This window comes from Bufo bufo, chromosome 4, assembly GCF_905171765.1.
Source record: "Bufo bufo chromosome 4, aBufBuf1.1, whole genome shotgun sequence".
Lineage (NCBI taxonomy): Eukaryota > Metazoa > Chordata > Amphibia > Anura > Bufonidae > Bufo > Bufo bufo.
Genome location: NC_053392.1, coordinates 40,767,344 through 40,788,207, shown reverse-complemented (window position 1 = coordinate 40,788,207; position 20,864 = coordinate 40,767,344). Strand labels below are relative to the sequence as shown.

The 20,864-nt window shown below is 40.8% G+C and overlaps 1 protein-coding gene across 1 annotated transcript in view; it reads left to right on the top strand.

Annotated features, from left to right (window-relative positions):
* Nucleotides 1-20,864, top strand: part of EFR3B (EFR3 homolog B) — a 132,229-nt gene that overhangs the window by 77,060 nt on the left and 34,305 nt on the right. The window contains 7 exon segments of the mRNA XM_040427122.1: nucleotides 4,261-4,410; nucleotides 9,489-9,576; nucleotides 9,578-9,624; nucleotides 9,934-10,012; nucleotides 15,553-15,688; nucleotides 15,916-15,938; nucleotides 15,941-16,079. Of these exon segments, the coding sequence (XP_040283056.1) occupies nucleotides 4,261-4,410; nucleotides 9,489-9,576; nucleotides 9,578-9,624; nucleotides 9,934-10,012; nucleotides 15,553-15,688; nucleotides 15,916-15,938; nucleotides 15,941-16,079 (662 nt within the window).

Below are 20,864 nucleotides of genomic sequence, written 5' to 3'. Positions count from 1 at the left end.
GGTTTTCTTTGGATTGATGGGCAGTGCCCACGTGTTACTGAACTTCTCCAGGATTTTCAGGTTATCTTGGAGACCTTTCTCAGTTGGCGATAGTAGCAGAAGATCATCTGCATAAAGGAGAAATTTCACCTCGGTGTCATGGAGGGTGAGAACAGGTGCTGAGGAGGACTCCGGAGCCGCCGCCAGCTCATTGATGTAGATGTTAGAGGGTTGGACTGAGGCTGCAGCCCTGTCTGATTCCTCAGCTCTGCCGGAAATAAGCCATTCTCCTCTCATTTACCTTCACGCTGCATCTGTTCTCAGTGTAGGAACTCCTGATGACATCATATGTTTTTCCTCCTATTCCGCTTTCAAGAAGTTTCAGGAATAGGCCCGGATGCCACACTGAGTCGAAGGCCTTCTTAAAGCCCACAAAGCAGGCATAGATCTTTCCATGCTTTGTATTGTGGACATGGCTCTTGATGAGGCTCTGCAGGGTGTAGATGTGGTCCATGGTGCGGTGGTTTGGTTTGGTATGAAGCCTGCTTGGCTTCTGCTGGGGATGTTGTGCTGGGTGAGGAAGCGGAGGATTCTCTTATTCAGGATACTGCCGAGGAGTTTCCCCAGGTGGCTGCTGACACATATCCCTCTATAGTTGGCTGGGTCGTACCTGTCTCCGCTCTTGTGCATGGGGGAGATGATGCCCTGGTTCCAGCTCTGGGGGAAGTAGCCGGCACTCAGCACAACATTGTAGAGTTTTACTAATGCGGCCTGGATACCTGGCGGGCTGTATTTGATCATTTCTGGGAGGATCCCATCTGGGCCGCTGGCTTTTTTACTCTTTATCATTGAGATCCTCTCTGTTATCTCCTGCAGTGTGATCGGTCTGTCTAGAGGGTTTTGGAAATCTTTGATTTTTTTCCTCCATATTCTTACTGGAGCCAGATGTTGCCGTTTTGGATGTGGAGGTTGGTGTTCTTGCTGGTTTTGTCCATCTGCTTCCATAGTTCCCAGAAGCAGTTGTCCTGGAGAGCATCTTGGGAGTTAGAGGAGCCTTGTTTGAAATGTTGCCTTGCTTTTTCTTTCTGAGGATATTTTTGTATTGCCTTTGTATGTTGTTGTAGGCTTTCCTCCGACTGGGGTTGTTCGGATCTTGGTGTTTCCTATTTTGAGGCCATTCTTAGCGCCTTCCTTATATCTTTACACTCCCGGTCGAAACCAACTGTTGGGTTGTTGCTTTTTTGGCCTTTTGTTGCATCTTTTGAGGTCAGACATTTCCGCCATGGTGTAAAGTATATTATTAAAGTCCCTTACCGCGAGATTTACTCCTTCTGGGTTCAGCTCATACACTTTCCTATGGAAGTTATGGATCCTGGATTTCTGCACTGTTTATGGTCTCCATATACTTTTGGGCTGACATCTTGGACCATTTAAAAGATGGAGGTAGGTTAAAGAGGCCGGTCTGCTGAGATGTTTGTGCCGGTAGTTTACTTGTGGATTTAATGTATAGGAGCAGTTGGTTGTGGTCTGACAGGTGTGTCTGTGGGGTGACTATGAAGCCACCAACATTTTTTGGGTCCATATCTGTGATGGCATAGTCTACCACACTGTTGCCTACATGGGAGTATAGGGTATATCTACCAAGAGAGTCTTTCTTGGTGCGGCTATTAAGAATATGAAGTCCGAGGCTTCCACATAAGTTCAGCAATTTTTTGGCACTTTTATTTACTGTGATGTCATCAGTTGTCAGGTAGTGTCTCTCCCTCCCTGTCCTTGCATTGAGGTCTCCAAAGATGAGAACATTGCCCAGGGCCTGGAAATGGGCGTCTTCCCTCTGTAGGATCTCAAAGCTTTCGGGATTGAAGTATGGAGACTCTGATGGAGCTATGTATGCTGCACAGAGGTAGACATCAGCCGGAGAGGTGAGGATGGAGCGGCCTATCCTTACCCAGATGTGGCTGTCTCCTCTCTTTACTGGTCTGATCTGCTCATGGAGCTCCTCTTTATACCAGACTAATATTCCTCCTGAGCTCCGGCCCAACTTGACGCTTTTGTTTTTCAGAGCAGGGACAGAGATCTCCCTGTATCCGGTGGGCACCAGGGATGTATTCTCTGTCTTAGTCCATGTTTCTAGGAGGATCTGTATGTCAATGTTGTTTAGTCTATTGGGTAAAGTGCGTCTTACATCCACATATCTAATGTCTATCCTATCTAATATCTATCTATTATCTATCTATCTATCTATCTATCTATCTATCTATCTATCTATCTCCTATCTATCTACATAACCGGATTCCAAAAAAAGTTGAGACCCTATACAAATCGTGAAAAAAAACTGAATGCAATGATGTGGAGGTGCCAACTTCTAATATTTTATTCAGAATAGAACATAAATCACGGAACAAAAAGTTTAACACTGCGAAAATGTACCATTTTAAGGGAAAAATATGTTGAATCAGAATTTCATGGTGTCCAACAAAATCCCCAAAAAGTTGGGACAAAGGCCATTTTCACCACTGTGTGGCATCTCCCCTTCTTCTTACAACACTCAACAGACGTCTGGGGGACCGAGGAGACCAGTTTCTCAAGTTTAGAAATAGGAATGCTCTCCCATTCTTGGCTAATACAGGCCTCTAACTGTTCAATCGTCTTGGTCCTTCTTTGTTGCAACCTTCCGCTTTATGATGCGCCAAATGTTCTCTATAGGTGAAAGATCTGGACTGCAGACTGGCCATTTCAGTACCCGGATCCTTCTCCTACGCAGCCATGATGTTGTGATTGATGCAGAATGTGGTCTGGTCTTCCCTGAAAGAGATGACGTCTGGATGGAGAACATATGTTGTTCTAGAACCTGAATATATTTTTCTGCATTGAATGGTGCCTTTCCAGACATGCAAGCTGCCCATGCCCCACGCACTCATGCAACCCCCATACCATCAGAGATGCAGGCTTCTGAACTGAGCGGTTGATAACACACTTGGGTTGTCCTTGTCCTCTTTGGTCCGGATGACATGTCGTCCCAGATTTCCAAAAAGAACTTTGAATCGTGACTCGTCTGACCACAGAACAGTCTTCCATTTTGCCACACTCCATTTTAAATGATCCCTGGCCCAGTGAAAACGCCTGAGCTTGTGGATCTTGCTTAGAAATGGCTTCTTCTTTTGCACTGTAGAGTTTCAGCTGGCAACGGCGGATGGCACGGTTGGATTGTGTTCACTGACAATGGTTTCTGGAAGTATTCCTGAGCCCATTCTGTGATTTCCTTTACAGTAGCATTCCTGTTTGTGGTGTAGTGTCGTTTTAAGGGCCCGGAGATCACGGGCATCTAGTATGGTTTTACGGCCTTGACCCTTAAGCACAGAGATTGTTCCAGATTCTCTGAATCTTCGGATGATGTTATGCACAGTTGATGATGATAGATACAAAGTCTTTGCAATTTTTCGCTGGGTAACCACCCTTTCTGATATTGCTCCACTATCTTTCTGCGCAACATTGTGGGACTTGGTGATCCTCTACCCACCTTGGCTTCTGAGAGACACTGCCACTCTGACGAAGCTCTTTTTATACCCAATCATGTTGCCAATTGACCTAATTAGTGTTAATTGGTCTTCCAGCTCTTCGTTATGCTCAAATTTACTTTTTCCAGCCTCTTATTGCTACTTGTCCCAACTTTTTTGGGATTTGTTGACCACCGTGAAAATTGGAATCAACGTATTTTACATTTAATTTACTCGGATTAAACGTTTGATCTGTCATTCTACGTTCTATTACAAATAAAATATTGACATTTGCCATCTCCACATCATTGCATTCAGTTTTTATTCACAATTTGTTTAGTGTCCCAACTTTTTTGGAATCCGGTTTGTATCTATCTATCTATCTGTCATATCTATTATCTATCTATCTATCTATCTATTATCTATTATCTATCTATCTATCTATCTATCTGTCATATCTATTATCTATCTATTATCTATCTATCTATCTATCTATCTATCTATCTATCTATCTATCTATCTATCTATCTATCTGTCATATCTATCTATCTATTATCTATCTATTATCTATCTATCTATTATCTATTATCTATCTATTATCTATCTATTATCTGTCATATCTATTATCTATCTATCTATCTATCTATCTATCTATCTATCTATCTATCTATCTATCTATCTATCTATCTATCTAATGTCCATCTATCTATCTCTCATTTCCTGTAGGTCCATTTCCAGGTTGAGATGTTAGTATTCATCTCTCTTGTATTCTCATTACTTTCAGGATCCGGATGGCAGGAATTAAAGGTCTTCAGGGAGTTGTCAGGAAGACGGTGAACGATGAGCTTCAGGCCAATATCTGGGATCCTCAGCACATGGATAAGATTGTGCCGTCATTACTGTATAACCTCCAGAACATTGAAGAAACAGAAAGGTGATGCATTGCACCTGCTGGGGAGGTAGACAGTCCCGATCCTGCTCCACTGTAGGACCTTTGGCTTTATCCAGTACAGTCCTGCATTTGATCTTGTCAGGGATATGGTAAAACCTGTGAGGTTACAATCAGGGGCCTCTAGCTTTAATTGCCTTCTGCTTCTATCATAGTCATCTCTCGGTGGCTTTATGGAGCTCCTGCCTGGCACTGACCTCTAGCCTTACAGATCACAGCTCCTCACACCCTAATGATACCGTAGCTGCTATTTTCAGCATAGTTTTAAAATCTGTATAATTGTTTCTGTTTTGCTATACTATATATTTTATGCTCCATTCACATGCACAGTCAGGATTTGGGATCAGTAATGTTCCTTCAGCTTCTCCGGTAGCCTGTAATGCTCATTACTATGATGTACAGTATTGCTCGTCTGAAGATGTGTTTTTCTGTACATCAAGCAATTATAATTTGCCTGGTGTAGACAATGTTCCAAAATTGAAACAAATCAGAGTATGCTTTTTGCAGACACTGAAGCAGCAGACATCTATAGAGCATGTGCAATCCTTAGGCCCCTTTCACACGGGTGAGTATTCCGCGCGGAATGCGATGCGATGCGTGAGGTGAACGCATTGCACCCGCACTGAATCCCGACCCCATTCATTTCCCTGGGGCCTGTTCACCCGAGCGGTGATTTTCACGCATCACTTGTGCGTTGCGTGAAAATCGCAGCATGCTCCTCTTTGTGCGTTTTTCACGTAACGCAGAGGCCCCATAGAAATGAATAGGGTTGCGTGAAAATCGCAAGCATCCGCAAGCAAGTGCGGATCGCGTTGCGATTTTCACGCATGGTTGCTAGGAGACGATCGGGATGGAGACCCGATCATTATTATTTTCCCTTATAACATGGTTATAAGGGAAAATAATAGCATTCTGAATACAGAATGCATAGTAAAACAGCGCTGGATGGGTTAAAAATAAATAAATAAATAATTTAAACTCGCCTTAGTCCACTTGATCGCGTAGGCCGGCATCTCCTTCTGTCTCCTTTGTTGAATAGGACCTGTGGTGAGCATTAAATACAGGAACAGGACCTTTGATGACGGTCACTCCGGTCATCACATGGTACGTCACATGATCTTTTACCATGGTGATGGATCATGTGATGACCGGAGTGACGTCATCAAAGGTCCTGTTCCTGTATTTATTGCTCACCACAGGTCCTATTCAACAAAGGAGACAGAAGGAGATGCCGGGCTACGCGATCAAGTGGACTAAGGTGAGTTAAATTATTTTTTATTTTTTTTAACCCCTCCAGCGCTGTTTTACTATGCATTCTGTATTCAGAATGCTATTATTTTCCCTTATAACCATGTTATAAGGGAAAATAATACAATCTACAGAACACCGATCCCAAGCCTGAACTTCTTTGAAGAAGTTCGGGTTTGGGTACCAAACATGCGCGATTTTTCTCATGCGAGTGCAAAATGTATTACAATGTTTTGCACTCGTGCGGAAAAATCGCTGGTGTTCCCGCAACGCAACGTTGTGCAGACCCTGAACCAGCGTGGTACTAAACAGATGTAAAACACTTTACAACCATTTCAAAGTAGGCTTAGTGCAAAACCTGAACCAGCAGACACCTGTACAACACGTGAACTCCTGCAATTTAAAAAAAGGCTGCATTACAGTATGCATTATGCAGTCACCGAACAAGCATGTGGAATCCTGCAGTATGCACAATAAACCATATTGTAGTATGCTTGATACAGACACTGAACCAGCAGGAGACTAAAAAAGATGTGAAATTGTGTAGTTCTTGTGATGAACAAGGTCAGAGTAGACTTTGTGCAGACACTGAACCGGCAGACATCTGTAATGTAATGAAATCCTGCCAACCTAACAGTGAACCACATTACAGTATGCTTTGTGCAGACACCGAACCAGCAGACATCTGTAGAGCATGTCAAATCCTGCAGTCCCAACAACCAACGTGAGACAAAAAGACATGTAAAACCCTGCAGTTCCTGCATTGAACCATTTCAAAGTATTCTTAGTGCAGAACCTGAACCAGCAGACACCGGTACATCATGTGAAATCCTGCAGTTTCCAAAAGAGGCCACATTACATGACATTATAGTATGCTTAATGCAGACACTGAGCAAGCAGACATCTGTACAGCTTGTAAAATCCTGCAGTCTCCACAATAAACCACATTACGGCACGTCTTATGCAGACACTGAACCAGCAAAGATACAAAAGAGAGATGTGAAATTGTGCAGTTCCTGTGATGAACCAGATCAGCGTAGTCTTTGTGCAGACACTGAACCAGCAGACATCTGTAATGCATGTGAATTCCTGCAGTCCTAACAGGGAAACACATTATAGTATGCGTTGTGCAGACACCGAAGCAGCAGAGATCTGTAGAACATGTACAATCCTGCAGTCCCCACAATGAACCATATTACAGTGTGCCTAATGCAGACAATGAACCAGCAGAAGACTAAAGAGAGATGTGAAATCCTGCAGTTCCTGTAATGAACCAGATCAGGGTAGTCTTTGTGCAGACACTGAACCAGCAGACATCTGTAGACCATGTAAAATCCAGTATGTGATGGAGCACACTATTAAAACCCAACTATAGACAGAGGTAGACCCAACGCAGTGCATGAGCTCTTAGAGTACCCTTTGTGCAGACACTGAACCAGCAGGGGCTTACAAATACATACAAGCTTTAAAGGAAACCAGTAGAACTATTTACGTAGCTCTGGATGTGACGACTGAAGATCAGCTCATGTTAGACCGACACTCGGACGTGAGCTACGTCTGAAGACCATCAGTTACTAATGTTCTCTGCTGTTTTGTTTTGACCTGACCCTGGTCTCAGCTGCTCAGGTACTAACTAGTCTTTATGTTCTGCCTGCAGCTATTTACCTCACTCTTTGCTCTCATTCTTCTTGTCTTTTTTTGCTTGTGCTTGTTCGGCCGGTCTTCTTCTGTACCTGTTTATTTCTTGCATCCGTAGCCCTGTCGGTTCTATGTATATGAACCTGTGTGCCTTACCCGTCTCATCCTTCACCATTGTCCTGGGTGAAGCTAAGACCTGGCAGCCACAGAGTACTGGAGGGATTATCCTGAAAGGAAAAGGGGCTGTCCAAGGTGGAAGAGCCTTGAGGTATGTCCTCAGGTCCTCAGGACGGTCTTGCTGTGTACGTCTCCACTGTGTAGACCATCATTGATTGTGTTTTCTCTTGTTCCATTTGCTCTGCTCATTGGCTTTAGATTCTGATGTAGACCCATCCTTGGTCTTGTATCTTTTAAGCTGGCCATACCCTTGAGATAGAAGTCAACCATGATGGCCAACTTTTTGGTCAAACAGTGGACAGAAATATTATACCAAAGATTCTTGATTATAAATGTTCCTTTCCAGTGGTAAACTAATACTTTAAGGTTCACCAGATCATCTATTACCCAAACTACTCCCCTAAAATGATAGAAGGTTCTTGCGTTCCTCAGTTCTCTCTGGTGTAGAGGTGCACCACTTCACCACACTTTCTTTGAGAAGATATAGGGATACTCTCTTGGTCATTGTGTTTGAACCAGTGCCACTTCCTACAGAGCTCAGGGCACATGGAAGGTGATTGTGTCATACTTCATGTCCCAAGAGCAAGGGTGGCACATGGCACAATAATCCAAGGTCTGCCCCACCACCATGCAGTGAGGCCACATGAAGAAGGGGACAGTCGTTTGTCTTCAAGAAAGGACAGTTAGAGCCCTGGTAAAACGAGAATGATTTTGGGGTAACCATCCACAAAAAAGATCAGTCCTATGACCAGTCGTCCATACAACCTCTGCCTTCTACCTATGTGTATGGCCATCTTACAGTTGTCCACCTTCTGCTCTGTATGAATGTTTGGTGTCCCTCTCCCTTTCCTTACTTCTTGCCACCTTCTATATTAAATCTCCTTTAATGTCCTACTGACATCATTTTACATAAAATACCATAAAGGTTTCCATTTCCATGTTTTATTCCTTTTTATTTGTACTTGTAGAGTCTTTTTCACTTGCAAAAGTCCTTGAGACGTCCTCCTTGGTCAAGTTCTTGAAATTCTAGGCTGCCATTCCTTGCTTGAGAGAAGATGTGGTGACCGTATTGCTTAGAATTTCTATCAGCTTGACGGAAGAGGGCGAGGACATTGGAGATTTTACCACCTATGAGTGTTCAGTCTTGGTCGGAATTATGCCTACCTGGGGTCTGCAGCTGCTGTGCACCCCAGGAGGTGGGAGAACCCCATTGCAGCTGTCCTCCTTTCCTGCATCAAAAGCATGGGAACAAAGTTGTCGACCATCATTTTGCTCCGTGTCTGAACCTAATTACTGGCTCTGTAGGTTACAGTAATGTCTCCTGAACCCTGCAGAGCCTGTAATTGGCTGCATGAAAAATTAAAGAGCAATTCCTGTTGAAATATCATGTGCATGATCTGCACCGCGGGGGGGCCGGGGATACAATGGAAATGGTGTAAATACCCCTTGGATAACAGTGGGGGAAAGTAGGTTGTCAAAAAATGGCAAAAAGTTTGTAAGGAATCAGGTCTTCACCGTCCTAGGGTTGTGAATTTTGGTCAACCCCAACTATCTGATTGCAGGGGGGTTCCACGGCTAGGACCTCAGCTATCGGGACCCCTTACAATCATCTGTTATCAATGGGGGATAGGAAGAATTACAGTAAACACATCATCTACTCCGCCAAAGCAAGAACTACTCTTTGCATCCGCTCTAACTAACAGTGGGGCTTCCCATTTTGGGGACCCAAGTGTGTAATCTCCGTATGGAGAAGAGTTATCCAAAAAAATCAGCCCCTTTAAATAAGTGGCCTGTGCACGGCTTCCTCCTTGGTGCTGCAGTCATACAGTTGCGGAATTGCCCTTTAAATCCATTTGTGCATTTACGCCAACATGCTGCGTTGTGCCAACCATCGAAATAAAAAAAATACAACTTACAAGAAAAACAGAAAAGCTCATACTGGATTATTGGGAGCTTACAGTGACACCTAGTGGCCATTGCCTTTTGTTTTGTAATTTCAGTCGGTCGCCATCGCCACTGCAGGGCACGGACAAGGAGAAAGAAAGCCCAGCAGAACTGGCCGAGCGATGTCTGCGGGAACTACTGGGCGAGGGCGGCCTATGGGAACATCAAGAACGCCATCAAGCCTGTACTCATGTGAGTATACCGCCACTTGGTCAACATCTGCAAAGTTTTTTCAGACTCCTGTTCACCCTTTGGGACTATTTTGCCCCAAAATGGACAGATCTGACCGTTTTATTTTGGTTAACCCATCGCTAGATGATATCATTTCCTTTTCACTATAAATTTCAAGTCATTACAGCAGTTCTATCCAGTTACAACAGCTTTCTTGTACAATTATTTATGACATCAGAGCTTATACTAATCTGATGTAACGAAAGTGCCTCCCATCCCCCATGGTATCTGTTTGCAAAAGTGGGTCTGACTTTATTTGCATTTTTTTAGGCACCTTGATAACCATTCCCTCTGGGAGCCCAAGGTCTTCGCCATACAATGTTTTAAGATCATCATGTATTCAATACAGGTGAGAATCGGGCATACCGCCTCAGTACCAGTGAACTACATGCAAGATTCTAAGGGTTAAATGTATGTTTTATAATTTTAAGGCTGTTTTCAGTTGGTTTGGTTAAAACTGCATTAAAAAAAAAACGTTCGTTTTTGCGGTTGTTGTTTTTTAAATTTGATTTAGGGCCCTTTCACACTTGCGTTTGTTCTTTTCTTCCGGCATAGAGTTCCGTCGTCGGGGCTCTATGCCGGAAGAATCCTGATCAGTTTTTATCCTAATGCATTCTGAATGGAGAGAAATCCGTTCAGGATGCATCAGGATGTCTTCAGTTCCGGACCGGAACGTTTTTTGGCCGGAGAAAATACCGCAGCATGCTGCGCTTTTTGCTCCGGCCAAAAATCCTGAACACTTGCCACAAGGCCGGATCCGGAATTAATGCCCATTGGAAGGCATTGATCCGGATCCGGCCTTAAGCTAAACGTCGTTTCGGCGCATTACCGGACCCGACATTTAGCTTTTTCAGAGTGGTTACCATGGCTGCCAAGACGCTAAAGTCCTGACAGCCATGGTAAAGTGTAGCGGGGGAGCAGTATACTTACCGTCCGTGCGGCTCCCCGGGCGCTCCAGAGTGACGTCAGGGCGCCCCAAGCGCATGGATCACGTCATCCATGCGCATGGGGCGCTCTGACGTCATTCTGGAGCGCCCGGGGAGCCGCACGGACTGTAAGTATACCGCTCCCCCGCTCCCCGCTCCTCGCTCCTACTATGGCAACCAGGACTTCAATAGCGTCCTGGGTGCCATAGTAACACTGAAAGCATTTTGAAGACGGCTCCATCTTCAAATGCTTTCAGTACACTTGCGTTTTTCCGGATCCGGCGGGCACCTCCGGCAAATGGAGTACACGCCGGATCCCAACAACGCAAGTGTGAAAGAGGCCTAACAAGTTTCACCTGTAGTAGTTAGTAGCTAAATGGACATGTTTTTCCATACTGTATATAGTTTTTTTTTTACTCATGTATAAGAATATAACTGCTATAATACTGCCTCCTATGTACAAGAATATAACTACTATAATACTGCTCCTATGTACAAGAATATAACTACTATAATACTGCTCCTATGTACAAGAATATAACTACTATAATACTGCCTCCTATGTACAAGAATATAACTACTATAATACTGCCTCCTATGTACAAGAATATAACTACTATAATACTGCCTCCTATGTACAAGAATATAACTACTATAATACTGCCTCCTATGTACAAGAATATAATTACTATAATACTGCTCCTATGTACAAGAATATAACTACTATAATACTGCTCCTATGTACAAGAATATAACTACTATAATACTGCTCCTATGTACAAGAATATAACTACTATAATACTGCTCCTATGTACAAGAATATAACTACTACAATACTGCTCCTATGTACAAGAATATAACTACTATAATACTGCCTCCTATGTACAAGAATATAACTACTATAATACTGCTCCTATGTACAAAGAATATATATAACTACTATAATACTGCTCCTATGTACAAGAATATAACTACTATAATACTGTCTCCTATGTACAAGAATATAACTACTATAATACTGCTCCTATGTACAAGAATATAACTACTATAATACTACATCATATGTACAAGAATATAACTACTATAATACTGCTCCTATGTACAAGAATATAACTACTATAATACTGCTCCTATGTACAAGAATATAACTACTATAATACTGCTCCTATGTACAAGAATATAACTACTATAATACTGCCTCCTATGTACAAGAAATATAACTACTATAATACTGCCTCCTATGTACAAGAATATTAACTACTATAATACTGCTCCTATGTACAAGAATATAACTACTATAATACTGCTCCTATGTACAAGAATATAACTACTATAATACTGCTCCTATGTACAAGAATATAACTACTATAATACTGCTCCTATGTACAAGAATATAACTACTACAATACTGCTCCTATGTACAAGAATATAACTACTATAATACTGCCTCCTATGTACAAGAATATAACTACTATAATACTGCTCCTATGTACAAGAATATATATAACTACTATAATACTGCTCCTATGTACAAGAATATAACTACTATAATACTGTCTCCTATGTACAAGAATATAACTACTATAATACTGCTCCTATGTACAAGAATATAACTACTATAATACTACATCATATGTACAAGAATATAACTACTATAATACTGCTCCTATGTACAAGAATATAACTACTATAATACTGCTCCTATGTACAAGAATATAACTACTATAATACTGCTCTTATGTACAAGAATATAACTACTATAATACTGCTCCTATGTACAAGAATATAACTACTATAATACTGCTCCTATGTACAAGAATATATATAACTACTATAATACTGCTCCTATGTACAAGAATATAACTACTATAATACTGCTCCTATGTACAAGAATATAACTACTATAATACTGCTCCTATGTACAAGAATATAACTACTATACTACTGCTCTTATGTACAAGAATATAACTACTATAATACTGCTCCTATGTACAAGAATATAACTACTATAATACTGCTCCTATGTACAAGAATATAACTACTATAATACTGCCTCCTAGGTACAAGAATATAACTGCTATAATACTGCTCCTATGTACAAGAATATAACTGCTATAATACTGCTCCTATGTACAAGAATATAACTACTATATTACTGCCTCCTATGTACAAGAATATAACTACTATAATACTGCCTCCTATGTACAAGAATATAACTACTATAATACTGATCCTATGTACAAGAATATAACTACTATAATACTGCTCCTATGTACAAGAATATAACTACTATAATACTGCTCCTATGTACAAGAATATAACTACTATAATACTGCTCCTATGTACAAGAATATAACTACTATAATACTGCCTCCTATGTACAAGAATATAACTACTACAATACTGCTCCTATGTACAAGAATATAACTACTATAATACTACCTCCTATGTACATGAATATAACTACTATTATTACTGCTCCTATGTACAAGAATATAACTACTATAATACTGCTCCTATGTACAAGAATATAACTACTATAATACTGCTTCTATGTTACAAGAATATAACTACTATAATACTGCTCCTATATACAAGAATATAAACTACTATAATACTGCCTCCTATGTACAAGAATATAATTACTATAATACTGCTCCTATGTACAAGAATATAACTACTATAATACTGCTCCTATGTACAAGAATATAACTATTATAATACTGCTCCTATGTACAAGAATATAACTACTATAATACTGCTCCTATGTACTGGAATATTACTACTATAATACTGCCTCCTATGTACAAGAATATAACTACTATAATACTGCTCCTATGTACAAGAATATAACTACTATAATACCTGCCTCCTATGTACAAGAATATAACTACTATAATACTGCCTCCTATGTACAAGAATATAACTACTATAATACTGCCTCCTATGTACAAGAAAATAACTACTATAATACTGCTCTTATGTACAAGAATATAACTACTATAATACTGCTCCTATGTACAAGAGTATAACTACTATAATACTGCTCCTATGTACAAGAATATAACTACTATAATACTGCTCCTATGTACAAGAATATATCTACTATAATAATGCCTCCTATGTACAGGAATATAACTACTATAATACTGCCTCCTATGTACAAGAATATAACTACTATAATACTGCTCCTATGTACAAGAATATAACTACTATAATACTGCTCCTATGTACAAGAATATAACTACTATAATACTGCTCCTATGTACAATTATAACTACTATAATACTGCTCCTATGTACAAGAATATAACTACTATAATACTGCCTCCTATGTACAAGAATATAACCTACTATAATACTGCCTCCTATGTACAAGAATATAACTACTATAATACTGCTCCTATGTACAAGAATATAACTACTATAATACTGCTCCTATGTACAAGAATATAACTACTATAATACTGCTCCTATGTACAAGAATATAACTACTATAATAACTGCTCCTATGTACAAGAATATAAACTACTATAATACTGCTCCTATGTACAAGAATTATAACTACTATAATACTGCTCCTATGTACAAGAATATAACTACTATAATACTGCTCCCTATGTACAGGAATATAACTACTATAATACTGCTCCTATGTACAAGAATATAACTACTATAATACTGCTCCTATGTACAAGAATATAACTACTATAATTACTGCCTCCTATGTACAAGAATATAACTACTATAATACTGCTCCTATGTACAAGAATATAACTACTATAATGCTGCTCCTATGCTACAAGAATATAACTACTATAATACTGCCTCCTATGTACAAGAATATAACTACTATAATACTGCTCCTATGTACAAGAATATAACTACTATAATACTGCTCCTATGTACAAGAATATAACTACTATAATACTGCTCCTATGTACAAGAATATAACTACTATAATACTGCTCCTATGTACAAGAATATAACTACTATAATAATGCTCCTATGTACAAGAATATAACTACTATAATACTGCCTCCTATGTACAGGAATATAACTACTATAATACTGCTCCTATGTACAAGAATATAACTACTATAATACTGCTCCTATGTACAAGAATATAACTACTATAATACTGCTCCTATGTACAAGAATATAACTACTATAATACTGCTCCTATGTACAGGAATATAACTACTATAATACTGCTCCTATGTACAAGAATATAACTACTATAATACTGCTCCTATGTACAAGAATATAACTACTATAATACTGCTCCTATGTACAAGAATATAACTACTATAATACTGCTCCTATGTACAAGAATATAACTACTATAATGCTGCTCCTATGTACAAGAATATAACTACTATAATACTGCTCCTATGTACAGGAATATAACTACTATAATACTGCTCCTATGTACAAGAATATAACTACTATAATACTGCTCCTATGTACAAGAATATAACTACTATAATACTGCTCCTATGTACAGGAATATAACTACTATAACTACTATAATACTGCTCCTATGTACAAGAATATAACTACTATAATGCTGCTCCTATGTACAAGAATATAACTACTATAATACTGCTCCTATGTACAGGAATATAACTACTATAATACTGCTCCTATGTACAGGAATATAACTACTATAATACTGTTCCTATGTACAAGAATATAACTACTATAATACTGCTCCTATGTACAGGAATATAACTACTATAATACTGCTCCTATGTACAAGAATATAACTACTATAATGCTGCTCCTATGTACAAGAATATAACTACTATAATACTGCTCCTATGTACAGGAATATAACTACTATAATACTGCTCCTATGTACAGGAATATAACTACTATAATACTGCTCCTATGTACAAGAATATTACCTTTCCACAGTGCAGTTCTTACACACTCATTATGCCTCCTGTAATATCACACAGCCGCAGCATTCACACCTGGTGATACAGCAACTATTGAGCCACCTGGATGCTAACAGTAAAAGTGCCGCCACTGTCCGGGCTGGAATCGTTGAGGTCCTGTCTGAAGCCGCCGTCATTGCAGCCACTGGATCTGTGGGTGAGTATTCCAGTATTTCAGTATATGTACTGATTTAGCAGAGTTATATTTGTCATTTCTTTTAGGCGCGATGGTTACAGACTGAGCCTTAAACACAGTATAAAATGCTAAATGCCGGCTCAACTCTGCTTCATTGACAGATTGGGCTCTGCTATATATTTGCCTTCCAGGTTTTCCTCTTTTCCAGTAATTGTAGGTGAATGTGTAATTGTGTTTGTTGTGTGCAGGGCCCACGGTGCTGGAAGTGTTTAAAACACGTTGCTCAGACAGCTGCGGCTGAGTATTGACTATGAGCTGACCGGCAGCTACGACTCCGCTGTCAACATTGGGTCCAAGATTATCAAAGAACATGAGGAGAGAATGTTCCAGGAGGCCGTCATCAAGACCATAGGTAATGTATTGGGTGGTCCTCCAAGTATAGGACCTCTAGTCTACTGGCCCATCATACGACCTCTAGTGTAACCTGTACATCATGTGACTGACCTCTAGTCTACCCTGTACATCATGTGACTGACCTATAGTCTACCTGTAACATCATGTGACTGACCATTTAGTCTACCTGTACATCATGTGACTAACCTATAGTCTACCTGTACATCATGTGACTGACCTCTAGTCTACCTGTACATCATGTGACTGACCTATAGTCTTCCTGTACATCATGTGACTGATCTCTATTCTACCTGTACTTCATGTGACTGACCTCTAGTCTTCCTGTTACATCAATGTGACTGACCTATAGTCTTCCTGTACATCATGTGACTGATCTCTATTCTACCTGTACATCATGTGACTGACCTATTAGTCTACCCTGTACATCATGTGACTGACCTATAGTCTACCTGTACATCATGTGACTGACCTCTAGTCTACCATGTACATCATGTGACTGACCTCTAGTCTACCTGTACAATATGTGACTGACCTCTAAGTCTACCTGTACAATATGTGACTGACCTATAGTCTACCTGTACATCATGTGACTGACCTATAGTCTACCTGTACATCATGTGACTGACCTCTAGTCTACCTGTTACAATATGTGACTGACCTCTAGTCTACCTGTACTTCATGCGACTGACCTCTAGTCTACCCTGTACACCATGTGACTGACCTCTAGTCTTCCTGATACATCATGTGACTGACCTCTAGTCTACCTGTATATTATGTGACTGAGCTCTAATTACCCTGTACATTATGTGGACTGACCTATAGTCTACCTGTATACTATGTGATCGAGCTCTGATTACCCTGTACATCATGTGACTGACCTCTAGTCTACCAGTTCATCATGTGACTGACCTCTAGTCTACCTGTCCATCATGTGACTGAACTCTAGTCTACCTGTACATCATGTGACTGACCTCAAGTCTACCTGTACATTATGTGACTGACCTCTAGTCTACCTGTACATCATGTGACTGACCTCTAGTCTACCTGTACATCATGTGACTGACCTCTAGTCTACCTTACATTTTATGTGACTGACCTCTAGTCTACTGGCCCATCATGTGACTGATCTCTAGTCTACCTGTACATCATGTGACTTACCTCTAATCTTCCTGTACATCATGTGACTGACCTCTAGTCTACCTGTACATCATGTGACTGACCTCTAGTCTACCTGTATATTATTTGACTGACCTCTAGTCTACTGGCCCATCATGTGACTGACCTCTAGTCTACCTGTACATCATGTGACTGACCTCTAGTCTACCTGTACATCATGTGACTGACCTCTAGTCTACCTGTATATTATGTGACTGACCTCTAGTCTACTGGCCCATCATGTGACTGATCTCTAGTCTACCTGTACATCATGTGACTGACTTCTAGTCTACCTGTACATCATGTGACTGACCTCTAGTCTACCTGTACATCATGTGACTGATCTCTAGTCCTCCTGTCCATCATGTGACTGAGCTCTAGTCCTCCTGTACATCATGTGAATGATCTCTAGTCTACCTGTACATCATGTGACTGATCTCTAATCTACCTGTACATCATGTGACTGATCTCTAATCTACCTGTACATCATGTGACTGATCTCTAGTCTACCTGTACATTATGTGACTGACCTCTAGTCTACCTGTACATCATGTGACTGACCTCTAGTCCTCCTGTCCATCATGTGACTGACCTCTAGTCTTTCTGAACATCATGTGACTGACCTCTAGTCTACCCTGTACCACCATGTGACTGACCTCTAGTCTACCTGTACACCATGTGACTGACCTCTAGTCTTCCTGTACATCATGTGACTGACCTCTAGTCTACCTGTACATCATGTGACTGACCTCTAGTCTACCTGTATATTATGTGGACTGACCTCTAGTCTACTGGCCCATCATGTGACTGATCTATAGTCTACCTGTACATCATGGGACTTACCTCTAGTCTACCTGTACATCATGTGACTGACCTCTAGTCTACCTGTATATTATTTGACTGACCTCTAGTCTACTGGCCCATCATGTGACTGACCTCTAGTCTACCTGTACATCATGTGACTGACCTCTAGTCTACCTGTATATTATTTGACTGACCTCTAGTCTACTGGCCCATCATGTGACTGACCTCTAGTCTACCTGTACATCATGTGACTGACCTCTAGTCTACCTGTATATTATGTGACTGACCTCTAGTCTACTGGCCCATCATGTGACTGAATCTATAGTCTACCTGTACATCATGTGACTTACCTCTAGTCTTCCTGTACATCATGTGACTGACCTCTAGTCTACCTGTACATCATGTGACTGACCTCTAGTCTACCTGATATATTATTTGACTGACCTCTAGTCTACTGGCCCATCATGTGACTGACCTCTAGTCCTACCTGTACATCATGTGACTGACCTCTAGTCTACCTGTATATTATGTGACTGACCTCTAGTCTACTGGCCCATCATGTGACTGATCTCTAGTCTACCTGTACATCATGTGACTGACCTCTAGTCTACCTGTACATCATGTGACTGACCTCTAGTCTACCTGTACATCATGTGACTGATCTCTAGTCCTCCTGTCCATCATGTGACATGAGCTCTAGTCCTCCTGTACATCATGTGACTGAGCTCTAGTCCTCCTGTACATCATGTGACTGATCTCTAGTCTTTCTGAACATCATGTGACTGACCTCTAGTCTACCTGTACATCATGTGACTGACCTCTAGTCTACCTGTACACATGTGACTGACCTCTAGTCTTCCTGTACATCATGTGACTGACCTCCAGTCTACCTGTATATTATGTGACTGAGCTCTAATTACCTGTACATCATGTGACTTACCTCTAGTCTACCCTGTACATCATGTGACTGACCTCTAGTCTACCTGTATATTATGTGACTGACCTCTAGTCTACTGGCCCATCATGTGACTGATCTATAGTCTACACTGTACATCATGGGACTTACCTCTAGTCTACCTGTACATCATGTGACTGACCTCTAGTCTACCTGTATATTATTTGACTGACCTCTAGTCTACTGGCCCATCATGTGACTGACCTCTAGTCCTACCTGTACATCATGTGACTGACCTCTAGTCTACCTGTATATTATGTGACCTGACCTCTAGTCTACTGGCCCATCATGTGACTGATCTATAGTCTACCTGTACATCATGTGACTTACCTCTAGTCTTCCTGTACATCATGTTACTGACCTCTAGTCTACCTGTACATCATGTGACTGACCTCTAGTCTACCTGTATATTATTTGACTGACCTCTAGTCTACTGGCCCATCATGTGACTGACCTCTAGTCTACCTGTACATCATGTGACTGACCTCTAGTCTACCTGTATATTATGTGACTGACCTCTAGTCTACCTGTATATCATGTGACTGATCTATAGTCTACCTGTACATCATGGGACTTACCTCTAGTCTACCTGTACATCATGTGACTGACCTCTAGTCTACCTGTATATTATTTGACTGACCTATAGTCTACTGGCCTATCATGTGACTGACCTCTAGTCTACCTGTACATCATGTGACTGACCTCTAGTCTACCTGTATATTATGTGACTGACCTCTAGTCTACTGGCCCATCATGTGACTGATCTCTAGTCTACCTGTACATCATGTGACTGACCTCTAGTCTACCTGTACATCATGTGACTGATCTCTAGTCCTCCTGTCCATCATGTGACTGAGCTCTAGTCCTCCTGTACATCATGTGACTGATCTCTAGTCTACCTGTACATCATGTGACTGATCTCTAATCTACCTGTACATCATGTGACTGATCTCTAATCTACCTGTACATCATGTGACTGATCTCTAGTCTACCTGTATATTATGTGACTGACCTCTAGTCTTCCTGTACATCATGTGACTGACCTCTAGTCTACCTGTATATTATGTGACTGAGCTCTAATTACCTGTACATCATGCGACTGACCTCTAGTCTACCTGTACACCATGTGACTGCCCTCTAGTCTTCCTGTACATCATGTGACTGACCTCTAGTCTTCCTGTACATCATGTGACTGACCTCTAGTCTACCTGTATATTATGTGGACTGAGCTCTAATTTCCTGTACACCATGTGACTGAGTTCTAGTATATTTGTACGTCATGTGACTGACCTTTAGTTCTACATGTCCCTTACATGAATAAGCTTTAGTCTGCCTGTACATCATTTAAACTTTTGTCTACCTGTACATCATGTGACTGAACTCTAGTCTTCCTGTCCATTATGTGACTGACCTCTAGTCTTCCTGTCCATTATGTGACTGACCTCTAGTTTATCTGTACATCATGTGACTGACCTCTAGTCTTCCTGTACATCATGTGACTGACCTCTAGTCTTCCTGTACATCATGTGACTGACCTCTAGTCTACCTGTACATCATGTTACTGACCTCTAGTCTACCTGTACATCATGTGACTGACCTCAAGTCTACCTGTACATTATGTGACTGACCTCTAGTCTTCCTGCTACATCATGTGACTGACCTCTAGTCTTCCTGTACATCATGTGACTGACCTCTAGTCTTCCTGTACATAATGTGACTGACCTCTAGTCCTCCTGTACATCATGTGACTGACCTCTAGTCTTCCTGTACATCATGTGGACTGAACTCTAGTCTACCTGTACATCATGTGACTGACCTCTAGTCTTCCTGTACATAATGTGACTGACCTCTAGTCTTCCTGTACATCAT